This window comes from Styela clava, chromosome 13 (genome assembly GCF_964204865.1).
Source record: "Styela clava chromosome 13, kaStyClav1.hap1.2, whole genome shotgun sequence".
NCBI classification, from domain to species: Eukaryota; Metazoa; Chordata; class Ascidiacea; order Stolidobranchia; family Styelidae; genus Styela; species Styela clava.
The window spans coordinates 18,083,171-18,095,743 of NC_135262.1; the positions used below are offsets into that span (position 1 = coordinate 18,083,171).

At 35.4% G+C, this 12,573-nt stretch overlaps 2 protein-coding genes across 2 annotated transcripts; both read left to right on the forward strand.

The window, feature by feature from the left end:
- The first annotated feature begins 1,963 nt into the window (after positions 1 to 1,963).
- On the forward strand, positions 1,964 to 5,530 carry LOC144431328 (uncharacterized). Its single transcript, XM_078119337.1, has 2 exons — positions 1,964 to 2,962; positions 4,472 to 5,530. The coding sequence occupies exons 1-2, from the start codon at positions 2,842 to 2,844 to the stop codon at positions 4,978 to 4,980; spliced, it is 630 nt and encodes a 209-aa protein (XP_077975463.1). The 5' UTR covers positions 1,964 to 2,841; the 3' UTR covers positions 4,981 to 5,530.
- Positions 5,531 to 6,051: 521 nt separating this feature from the next.
- On the forward strand, positions 6,052 to 7,105 carry LOC144431224 (ras-related protein Rab-2A-like). The gene has a single exon (XM_078119060.1). The coding sequence runs from the start codon at positions 6,461 to 6,463 to the stop codon at positions 7,103 to 7,105; it is 645 nt and encodes a 214-aa protein (XP_077975186.1). The 5' UTR covers positions 6,052 to 6,460.
- The last annotated feature ends 5,468 nt before the right edge of the window (positions 7,106 to 12,573 follow it).

The window sequence follows — 12,573 nt, forward strand, 5'->3', positions numbered from 1 at the left end:
ATACGAGGCCGTATGCCAGATGAGTAAGTAACTTCATTAGTCACTACTCGCTGTGAGTTGCAAATTCCTTGTTGAAAGTCCTGCTTGTTATTCCTCGATTATTCTATCACCTAACTATTATAATTATTAATTTTATTACGTGACAAACTGCGATGCTAGATGTATCCAAAATTGAGCTTGCAGTCTATTTTAATTAATGCCTATTTTTTCATATTTTTTTCCCGTACCGTTGCGCCCTATTGGCCGCTCCCCTTTCCTGGCCCGCGAATATCCTTTTGCTTCAAATTTTGACCTTGGTTCTTGTTTTTAATTGTTATGGAACATCGAGCCGATACCCATCCGACTTCATAAATATTGCGAGTTCAGTCTGCAAGGTATACAGTATATGGCTTTGCGGATATGTCTATTTGTTCCTTGCGTGCAAACTTAAAATCAGTGGTTTTCCAACAGGGGTTCCGCCACTACAGTCCAGACTCCAGGAGTCGCAACGCACTAACGCACTGCAATGATAATCAGAAGCCATAACACATGATGTGAAACCTAATATTTTCATAGAAGGCTTTCAGTAATTTTGAATCCATACAAGACTCAAGTTAGCGATAGTCGAAGTAAGCTATAGGTGACCAAATCTTACTGGTCGATTCACAACATTCTCGGAGAAGCGGTGAGTTTATTTCGACAGTTTGCCTTAACAAAACGATACCTGTTAAATCACTGATGATGGCTTATTTATAAATATTGCCAAATTATTACGTCATCGCCCACATTAGTTGATGGTTTCTCAAAACGTCATAATTTGTTTTCGTCACGTATTTTCGTGGAATTCAGTAATGATTAAAATCATTAGGCCTACATCTACCATTGGACATACCAATTTCAAATCGTGTTCCTCTATGTTATCAATGTTTTTGTTTCCCCTGGCAAACTACTGATCCGTCTCCGAAAGTGATTTCGATTCATTGATGGAGCCCTGAAATTCCGAGAACTTATACGATATTGGTAGATTGTGTGTTGAAATGTAATATTTTTATTGTTCATAATGATCTCTCGTAAGTTTTTAGAAATCGGAGTTTTGGAGTGATCGAAGGTTATATTTTATAGACGAAGGTATGTATAACTTATACCGAATGTTTGGTATACTATATTACGTATATCCTTGGTATAGGACTTCGAGGTAAACCAAAGCGTAATACTTCCGTGTGATAAAACTTACAGATGATTCAAACCCACGTAACATTGTTTATTACAGGGTATTATGTTTTATCTTGAATTGCAGAACCAGCTTCTAATATTTTTCCTGATAAATAATCTTGACTACGCAAACTAAAGAAAGTTAAATTGAATTCGCATTTTATTCTTATTGCGCAATGGCTTATTTGAATAATCGACGAAAAGTATATATATATATACTGTTTCTGATGTTAAATCATTGAACAAATATGGTCTGTAATTGTTATGCACCCCTGAGGCGACATCCATTTATAGTCCACATATTCTTATGTGTAGTCGTGTACGTAGTACGTACCACAGATGAAACAGAAACCCAGGGCGCAAATTACACACGGCCAATGTCGCCGTAACCAAAACAAAATCATTCCAATATATTGCAACTTTTTCCATCGGACTTAATTGTTATCAAAATAAACATTGGTAATTTGACGTTCTATTTTAGTAAAGAACGATTCACGTTTCATGTGTAGTTTCCTCTGAAGTTGCGATATGTCTCGAGCTATATTCTGCTTTTATCTTATCGAAAGTTAGTGTCTGGCATATGGCTTACAACTTTTAACTTAAGTACGATTCGATATCTGATGTTTTTATCATGTTGCTATCAGCTTGTTGATATCTACAAACTTTAGCTTCATATATTGCTCAATATATAAGGAAGTGATTACGTCTTATAGCAGTGCATCAGAGGCGAAAGAAGAATGAATACCAGTCGCAACTGAATATAAAAACAGAGCAGTGAAGATAAACTACGTGAACAAGAATGAAACTCGACTAGAAGTTCGGTTACAAGACCGTCGTTGTTAAGTATGAATCACGAATAATATGAAGAACAATTCAAAGCGTTTATGCAGTGCGTTTTCAGCAAGGTCAATGGGTGTGAAGTCATGCTTCCCACATCATCGCGTCTTATGTGAATGACGCATTGCGTCACAGTATGGTCTTTAAGCCGGAAATTGGCTGCTATTCAAAATTTTCTGGCGCTTCAATGTACGGTACTAACGATGCAACGAATCGACATAGTTTCAGCAGCGATATGATTTATTCTAGCTACGTAGAAGACGAGTAAGTGCACGAAATTAGAGTCATTTGGTAGGTACATTATGTGGAAACCAAACCACCTCAGCTAAACTAAGTACAAATCACCCATAAGGTAGTGTGAGACCAGTGCAGAAACAGTGTGCATTATATTTTATTGTAATTGCCAAACGTAGTCACGAGAGGCAATTATCCAAATCCAAAAATTTGGATTAAAATTTTATTAGTCATGCCGTGTCTGTTTATATTGCTATGTACCGTAAACCAGAAAATGGAAAAGGCAAAACAATTGTGCTTATCAGGGCATGTTCGATTGCAAATCCTCATGCGTAGTATTAGTATCATATTAGAGCAATTGTCGCAGTTTTATAAATATTGCAAGCCATAAACGTAGCTTATGTATACCGAGTATTGTTCAGTTTACAAAGTATATAGCTTTTGAAATTGTTTTCAAACTTCACAGTGATGTAACATGGAAATTTCACTTTTTAATAATAATTATAATTTTTACACCATTAACTTCATGGAACCACAGAAATATATGAATTACTGATAAAATAACGGGGACTGTTAAAAATGCCAAAATCAAAGAAGGTAACCGCCCTCCATGTAGCAATCTTGGGTGATAAAAGTGTCGGGAAATATTCATTGAGAGAACAGTTTATTAAAGGCTGGATCGCACCTAAAGATTTTGAAGGTAAAGTATTAATTCAATTTAAAAATATATAATAAATAGCAATCATGAAATTGACGCAAGGTACAACTGAATACAAGAGACGGTTTCCCAATGTCAATTCGTTCCGAATATAGAAAACAATCACCAGGTTATACACGTTAATTGATGTTGCAGATATATACCAGTCACAAAAATTTATTTCTATGTATTTTCATTCAATGGCAACGAAACCGCATTCCCAGATCTTACTCAGGCAGCGTGTAGCTTCAAACATAATATATAAAGGGTTTCGCCCGTTTAATTTTCCCTCCCGTTTAATTTAACCGTTTTAGTAACCCCGAGGGGACATTATCATCTCTTTATCAAAACTTAAAATCCTATCAAAATATATATATATACAATAAAGTGGATATGTATATGGAGCAAAAAAGTAACATTCCGATCTATACGTTTTCATTTTATCACAACCGTTGCCTATTTCCATTAGATATGTTTATAAATAATACAATGTTTACTTACGAAATTATCTCACAGGAATACAAAATTACCAGTTTCGGCTATTGAAAGTATGAATTGTAATTGAGAAACAGAAATATCTATCTGACTTTAAAATATGTAATATATATTCATAAATGGTAGCGTAAAATTATAGATCTCATTACATCATTATTTCTTAAAATCTTCAGTCATGAGACACACTCTGTTTTAGATATAGAATAGGTTTCGATATAATTGAACCTGTATTCTGAACAGCATAAATCTTGCTATAAATAGCGCATTCGCGAATGCTTCTTCTAATGTAGTATATATAGGCTACATTTATTTATATATTATTCTGTTGTCACGGTATTTTCGCTCTCAATTTATTTCACCAGAATGATACAGTTTGGGCAAATCTCACTAAACGATAAAATTTGGGGATAGAATGGAAATATGAAACTTTCGATAATTCTTTCAATAATATTTGATCATGATCATTTACATATATTCGAACAACATTGGTTTCTTACAAACCAAGAGAATCTAGTACTTTCATTAATGACAGTTACAAAAATAAGACTAGTTGGTTATTAATCAATTGTTCTTATCTGGTATGTGCGCCATTTTGATTTATTCATCCTTTTCTGATATATTTGCGCGACACCGATAAATCTAGAAACTTGTGTAACCCATATTGTTAAAGCGACCGGTGCCAATTTATCGATACCTTTGGAAACGTGGCACTGTTTTAAATATTCGCATTTTACTGGACAATCTTGGAGGAGAGAGAGAGACAATTCATTCGTTTGGCAACACAGGAAAAAATTCAAATTTATATACATTAATTAAACAAAGACCTAAATTTCGGCAAATGAATGGGTGATAACGAGACGGCCATTGAGGTCATTAAAGTCAAATTTTCTTCAGTTTCCATTGGAAAAAATGTCTCGTCCTATTTCCTCCTTTTTTTAAGTTTTGAAGAGAGACAAGTCAAAGTTTAATATATATGTTAACTAACTTCTAAATAAAATTTAATATATTTTATTTTAGCTCCGCCAGGCCCGAGTACAAAAACGTTGGTAGTGAACGGAACGAAGGTTAAAATTTCTGTTTCTTGTCATCACGATTTACAAAACTCCGATATTTCATCATGGAACGGAGTTATTCTTCTGTACAATATATCACAAAAGAATTCACTGGAATATATACCAAAAGAAGCTGTTCCATGCTTGCAAACTTCCCAAAATGGCGATAACACGACAGTCGCTGAGAATGGCCAAGGCAATGAAACAAACAATGGAGAAAAATCAATAAAACTTCCCACTGTTCTTGTTGGAAACAAAGCAGATGAAGCAAAATTGAGTAGGAATGTAGAGGTAGATGAAGGTAAAAAGTTGTCATCCGAACTGGGCTGCGTAGGATTTTTTGAAACATCTGCAACTTGTAATGAAAACGTCACAAAATCTTTTGAAACTCTGATACAAAAAATGTTGGAGGATTTGGCCAAAATTGCTCCGGAGAAAAAAACAAAGCCCAAGTCCAAATGTATTATATCGTAGTTTGGAAGAATTCTCGGCATACAAGAAATACATAAATATGAGTGTTGAAGATTCATGCGCAGCCCTGGCATAAATTGCACACCAGGACATTACGTATTCGCGGCAACAAAGAGCGTTTGAAAGCGGCCCAAAGCAATGCCCGAGCAAGTGTGTATTTGTATACATATTATTATCTGTATTAGGTACACGTCGAAATCGTGTAACCTTTTGAAATGTGATCCTATTTGTCTTTTTAAAGTAATGATTCTTTTAAAAATTCTTGAGTGTCCAATATTGACTATGCCATTGTTGGTCTTGCTATACATAGCTACATTATATAATTCAAACTAAAAATCAAATATTATGATGATTTCACTGTCATTCAATAACGATATAATTGCAATATAATTTGCTTCTTTCAGCCTATTTGTCCTTTCATTCTGTCTAAAAAATTATTTATACATAAAATGAGAGCAGCAGATTCCAAATCGACTGCCGCATTGTTTTATATAATATATCATTACTCATCCTGATTCAATTAAAATTCTCGAATTCTGTCGAACAAGAATAAGGCGTAGTTGTTGTGTTATTTGATATGGGTCTTTTGTGAATCGTTTACAAATTCGATTGTTAAATCAATCAGAAAGGTGTTTGATGCTGTTTGGAAGTGTCGTGTGTATGAGTAAATATAATACTATTGACATTACAAAATGTACTATTGACAGTATTTAGATCACTAATATTTTGTTATTTTCCTATTCCACCGCGTAGAATAAATATTTTTGGAGTAGGTTGCTAGCAGTGTTTTCAATCATTAGTTCTTGTAATGTCGCGATATTAGCGAACCCGTTCTGGGTAAAGTGACTGCAGCTTACACCCAGCGTTATATTTGTCGTTCCGAAAGTTGAAAATGTAATAAGTGTCGTGTTAATGTAGTATACGTAGTGCCATACACAGATTAGGGTTGGGCATTCCGAATCGAATAGTAAATTATTCGAATTGGTACAGAGCCAAATTTCGAATCGCCGCCATCTTGTTTTGTTTTCCTTTTCGCCAATGGTCGAGGTGAATTCCTCAATTTTTTTTTATTGAAGCAATATTTTTTCAACGCATCTCAGACATATATATGACTATTTTCTGTAGTGAGTTTTTGATAAAACGTGTTTTTTATAGTGTGTGATCTGTCTGAGTGAGAGTCTATGTTCCCAGTAATTCATTTGTCGACAGAACCAATTACAATAAAAAATCGCACACAAATATATATCTCCCTAGTAATCGAGATTCGATTAGAATAAATTCTTCGATTCGATTCTGAAATCATCAGATATTCAAAAATGCCCAGTCCTAACACAGCACACATCTTCTGAAATGAGATATGTTGATAGTGAGTATACGATGGGATTTTAAATGCCACCACTAGTTGCTATTACATGCTCCATTTCCGTGTTGTTTGTGTTATCCTGCATTTCATATTTTTTATTAGATTTAGTAATGATGCAAAATGAATAAATTATCAAAGAAGGAGTTGAAAAAACTGCGAAAATTGAAAAAGGATTACCAGATATTTTCTATCAAATTAGTAATGGCTGGGGATACAAGAACTGGAAAATCATGTGCACTGATTCGATATTGTGAAAATATATTCGAAAAATTCAATCCATCTACCATTGGAGTCGATTTTAAATCTTGTATCATTAACATAGAGAACATGACAGTCAAATTACTAATATGGGACACAGATGGTAATGATCAACAACGTAAAACTGTCGGAAATTATTTTCAAGGTTGCGCAGGTATATTCTTGTTTTATAATTCCTCGAACCGCCGTAGTTTTGAGAACCTGGAAGAATGGTTGAATGAAATCAGAGAACGACAAATTCATAGCGGGGCGATTAAAATACTTATTGGAGGATGGAGCGACAATGAAGATGATAAAGTAGTTTCCACCGAGGAAGGTAGATTCTTCGCGAATGTTAATGGATTTATATTTATAGAGGTGTCTTCGTTGACTGGCAAAAATGTCGAAAATATGTTCGTATGCATGGGGAGAGCTGTTTTGAGAAATTTGGCTGCCGGATTCGTAAACGTTGGGATCAAGTCAAATGGAATTTCGTTAGTTGGGGAACCAAGACAACATAAGAATTAAAACAAAGAAAAGTATATGTCAAATCTTATAAAATAATTAATCAAATATCCGTGACGTGCAATAAATAAGCAATTTAACTTCTGATACTTGAGCTCTAAAACAACGTGGTTGAGTGTGAACTATTTTATGTATCAGTCAAACCAGCTTGGGTTTCAGTCCAACCTTTGAGATATAGAATGATAACGTTATACTATTGGGAGTAACACATTCCACATATGTAACAAGTATTACTGTTTTATAGACAACTTAATGTGACTTGGAGTTTCTGTTATTCATTCGGCCCATGATCGGCTGATACTAAATTAAATTTGAATCGTTCAATTCTCTTTAAAGTGGGATTAGACAGTCTGGAACAGTTTTTCCTCAACCTTTGCGAGCTTGCCGAACCCCTACTTCACTCTGCGAACTTTCGTCGAACCCCAATATTTCGAACAGTTATATATACATCAGAGGCACAACCAGAACTTTAATTGACAGAGTATGAATTTGTTGCGTCGTTATTGCGGAAAGGTTGAGTTTTTAGGATTGTATCTATTGGAAAAGCAATATCAAAGGGATATAAAACACCAACCCCCTGGGTGGCCACTAGATACAGCAACATAAATTGCATCAAGAGAACAACTACTAATAAAAAATGCGTGCGCTCATATCCTTGCGCCGCCGTCCACGTTTTGATTTAAAACATTTTTGCGGCAAAATTCGGTGAATAGACGATATTACGATAAAAAAAATAATAATGAATTGGATATCGTGTGTGTGTGTGCTCATTTCCGTACATTACATCCTCTCTCAGTTGTCAACTTTTGCCGCCTTCTCCAACTTTCCGTGCCCTTCGTTTAGCCTAGCTTAGTCGGCCAACGCTTCGTAGTTTTTATTCGGCATTTATCTATTCTTTCTTTTTTCCATTTGTACCTTTTCTATTTATTGCGCCAAAATGTAATTCTAACATGTATATATTTGTTACGGGTTATACCCATTTATCAGTGGCGGCGCGTGGTCATTTTGACAACCGGGGCAAGCTACTGCGGTACCAAGTCACCCCCATCTACGGGGACAGGATGAGCGCTGTAAGTTCTCCCATCATTTTATGAGTATAAAAACAATTCCATCGGTAACAACCAATCGGCAAAAGCGACAATTTTTAACGATAAGAAAGTGTCTTTAAAAGCGGTCCAAGTCAAGGGATTAATAAATATAGACAACTCACGAAGTTAACGATTTGTTTCTGAATCAGTTACCAGTGTTTGATATTAGAAAGCAGAGTTCTCCAGCATATTGCCTGTGCCTTAATGTACTGTCCCAATGAAATTCAACTTAGAATCGGGGTAGTTTGTTCAAAACAGTCAACACGATGGAACTTGGAATAGAATCAGGAACATGGCATCTGCTGAAAACAATGAACATAAACTAAATATTCCATACGGCAAGACAATTTTGCAGTATCATAATATCACAACTCTCTATATTTCAAATCAATCAGCACGATATAGATAAATCAAACAAAATTTAACATTATATATATACCCAATGTTTCGACTTTCCAAGTAACACAATCAAATGAAATATGCTCTAAACTAAAGTGACTAAAATCCAAGTTTTATGACTAAAATATTAAAGCAGTAGTTATTGTGCTAATTTGACAGTAATACTGCCACAAATTATATTTGTATTACACTTGAGAACCTCAATTCTTATTGTTATTTCCAACAGATACATAACGAGTACTACCAACAATACAGAACCTGTAAACACTGGTTCACACCGAATACTGAGCTAGACTGAGACAAGACATCCAACTATTGCGCTTCCAATTTACTAATTATCCTAATTAATCTAATCATACCATTGTGTAGTGCGTCAGACGCGCCTTTGCAGTTTACGTAAAAACGTCAATATTTACCCTGGCCAACATTGGGATGGAACAGTAACAACCTATGATGATTTAAGAATGCATGTTAGTAGAGATTTCAGGATAGAGGTTACATGAATATGATTAAGTACTGCTTGTACCGAGCTTTATAGGGTAGATCAGGGTGGTCCGAACCGCGGCCCTAGCACACATTCCTTGCGCCCGTAGAACAATTTTAGCGTGTACTAAACTAAACCATTGGTAGATAAGTGTATTTATTGGCAGAGTTATTTCTAAACTATTCCAACTGTGATTGGCCTTTTTCCTAATCCCGATGTCGGGATTGATATTTGATAAAATCACGGAATTTCAATGTTGTATCTATAAACGTCAAGACTCAAGACCAGGATGGAAATGACTTCCCGTGGTCGGTACGAGGAGAATAAATTGTCTTGTGCAGACATGACCAAGCTGATGAGATGAATCGCGCTTCCATCCAAACTTCGTACATGAAGCTCGCCTTGAGTAACTTCTCAATTTTAGAGACGTGACCATGTGACAGCAATGACGAAACGCAGACCTGACTTAGTCTCATCTTAGACATATATTTTGGTTGTTATTTGACGATACCACTAGACCTGATCACGCTAAAAGTAATGAAATTAGTCAAATTTATGAATTCATCATACAATAAGTGTAGAATAAGTGAACAAGAAATAGGAAACGTATTTACCTTTCCCCAACAACGTTCAATGACGGGGTCTGGTGTGTTTCCAAGTAATTTCTACCACGATAAAATATAAGTTTAGCGGACATTACAAAATCAAACATGAAGAAAAATGCTATAAATATCACCATATTTCTCAAGAAGCAAATGGGTAAACTCCCGATGTTTTATCACTTCTGGGTTTTCTCCTACTGCGGCCCGCGAGACCTCGCCAAAAGTTTTTGCGTCACGCCAACCTTGGACCACCCTAGGGTAGATCTTATATAACGAATTCTGCAATTAGTAGAAACAAAAATGAATGAAGCCTCGATAAAACATGTAGGGAAACCGATTTTCAATACGATTCCAGAAAATCTGTGGATTCCACACATATAAAAATTTAGATTCAAAGCTCGCTCTATCCCAATCGCTAAGACAAGTAGTAATTTCACAACGTATTCATATATCACAGAGTTGGTTTAGGATTAAATGTAATTACTTTAAGCCACATAACATGTATTTGGAAGATTGCCAATCATATCTCCCTGTCCCTTATTTTTCTTTTATAGTGCGAGAAAATTCCATTTGTACAGGCATTCAGTGAACGAGAGTAAACTTTTTTCCTATCCTAGGTAACATTCGGGACACGCGAAAGACCACTCATTTAACCTCATTTCTTGACACGTGTGGATACCAAGAGATAACCACAAAAGACTTCTAAGAGAATGATAACAGCAACAAAATATGTGGATAATAAAATATGTAAATTTAGCGTTCTTTGACTTGTCAAATAATGGCACTATGATCTTCAAACCTCCCTTTCACACTAAAATCATAAAATCAAACATTTCGTACAGTACATACCGGCCCCGGTAATTTTATGAACTGTTTTTTGGATAACATAGGGAAATGATTTTCAAAAAAAAAAGAAATGTTTGCTCAACTTCCAAAAACAATTGATGAAATAAATACAGTAACAAAACCAATGAAGATAAGCAAATTGCCAATGCAAGAAATTCAAAAAAGGATAGAACCAAAAACTAGCCCCCACTCAAATATAATTCGAATTATACACCTAATATTCCCATAGTGAGAATGTATGTGTGACTGTGTATGTGTAGTGTGGATGCTATTTATGTAGTGTGTATTTTGTGCGTAAATGTACTCAAAAAGCGTAGACAGAGCTTCATTATGTCGCGCATATAAGTAGAATTGGATATGCACACTTTCACTTTTCACTCCTTGATCATCAGGGTGACAAGATCTCCAACTTCAAAGTTGCGTTGAATCTTGAGTCGGCACTGTAATTGGGGAAGATACTCGTTTGTCAAGCGATGACAAAATAAATCATGTAATCACTGAACATGTCTGTATTCCTCTTCAGTATTCATGTTCTCGAAGAACAAATCAGGTGGCAAAGACGGTCCTAATCTATTTATCAAAATTGAGTTTGCAGAAAAGGGCATTCAAGTCTTTCGGATCGTCGCACGGTGGTGTGAGTGGACTTTATTTTTTGACGCGTGTGGATTCCAAGAAATTCCTTCAACGAGAATGATAATAGCAACAAAATGTGGGGATAATAAATAATGTGAGTTCAGCTTTCTGTGACTTCTCAAATACTGGCTATGTGATCTTCAAATCTTCCTTTCGTATTAGCCGATTCTTCAGGACTCTAGCAAATGCAATATTTGTGCATACTCTACATCTTTCTATCTGCTTGTACCTAGTTACTTCTCAGTGGTGTCGATTTGAAACCGGAAAAGTCACAACCGTTGGTTACAGGGAAATTAATGAGTAAACCAGCGTTATGTTGCTTTAGTCAAATGTAAGTTGTATGTTCTTGAAGTTGTGGGCAAAAGTTATAAATATACCACTACCGAGTTTACAGCTATCATCAGTTTTGTGCGAATCGGTTCTATTACAATATTTCCAGGATGTAAATTATTTATTTCTGCATGTTGCAATTTCAAGATTGGGAAAAGTGACAATAGCACAGCAACTAAACGCCAGTTCTTTTTTAATGAGCAATTCGAGAGTCCTTCTGCACGCTTACACAAATGTATTTCTGTAACCTTTTGTCTGACCAAAGTCAGACAAGCAGTTTACAACAATCAACTTTTTTATTATTCAGGGCTAGGCTTTTATTAGTTTTAAAATGCATCCTCATTCTATTTTATGACGTCATAATGGATGTTACAAAGCATTTAAATTTTGTTCTTTTAATTCAGATAAAAAGCGATACAGGCAACGTCCGCACATTTACCCACATTACTTGAAAATTATGGAGGATAAAAATCAACTCAAATATCTTCAGAGAAGAGGAGATTGGCAGAAATCAAAGGGTTAACAGATGATGTAAGTTTAGCTTTCTGCTTAGATTGTTTTGTAAATTTTGTAACAGTATTTCATTTCATTTAGAATAACTGAATATTTGAACACATGCTCAAAACATCTGTTCGTGGAACAGCTATTGCTGTGCTTGGTTGATTCTATGCTATATTGCTTCCACGACTACCTTGCCTGATGCGAGTAGCTCAGATTATCTATTAACCATTCTCAGTTTTTTAGCAGTGTTTCTTAACATGGGTTCGATCGAACCTCATGGGTTCTGTAGGGCTGTTTAATTGGGTCGACGAAGGTGCTGGTTTGAAACATTTGTATTTCATGGACTTCTTTCTATTCTACCTATATCAAAGTTAGACCTTTATCTCAGGTATCGCTGCTCGATAACCAGCATTGTTTTTTTCGCGTCACCCTCCACCATGAAATTCCTTTTTTGTGTTTTTTTCCCAGTTTTGTTTGCATTAATTATATGTTCATTTTGGTGAAAAATGAACTTCTGACTGGTTGACTGATGAAGTATTTGTGTTACAATGTTTTGTAAACATACCTACAGTTTTCTGCAGATATTGC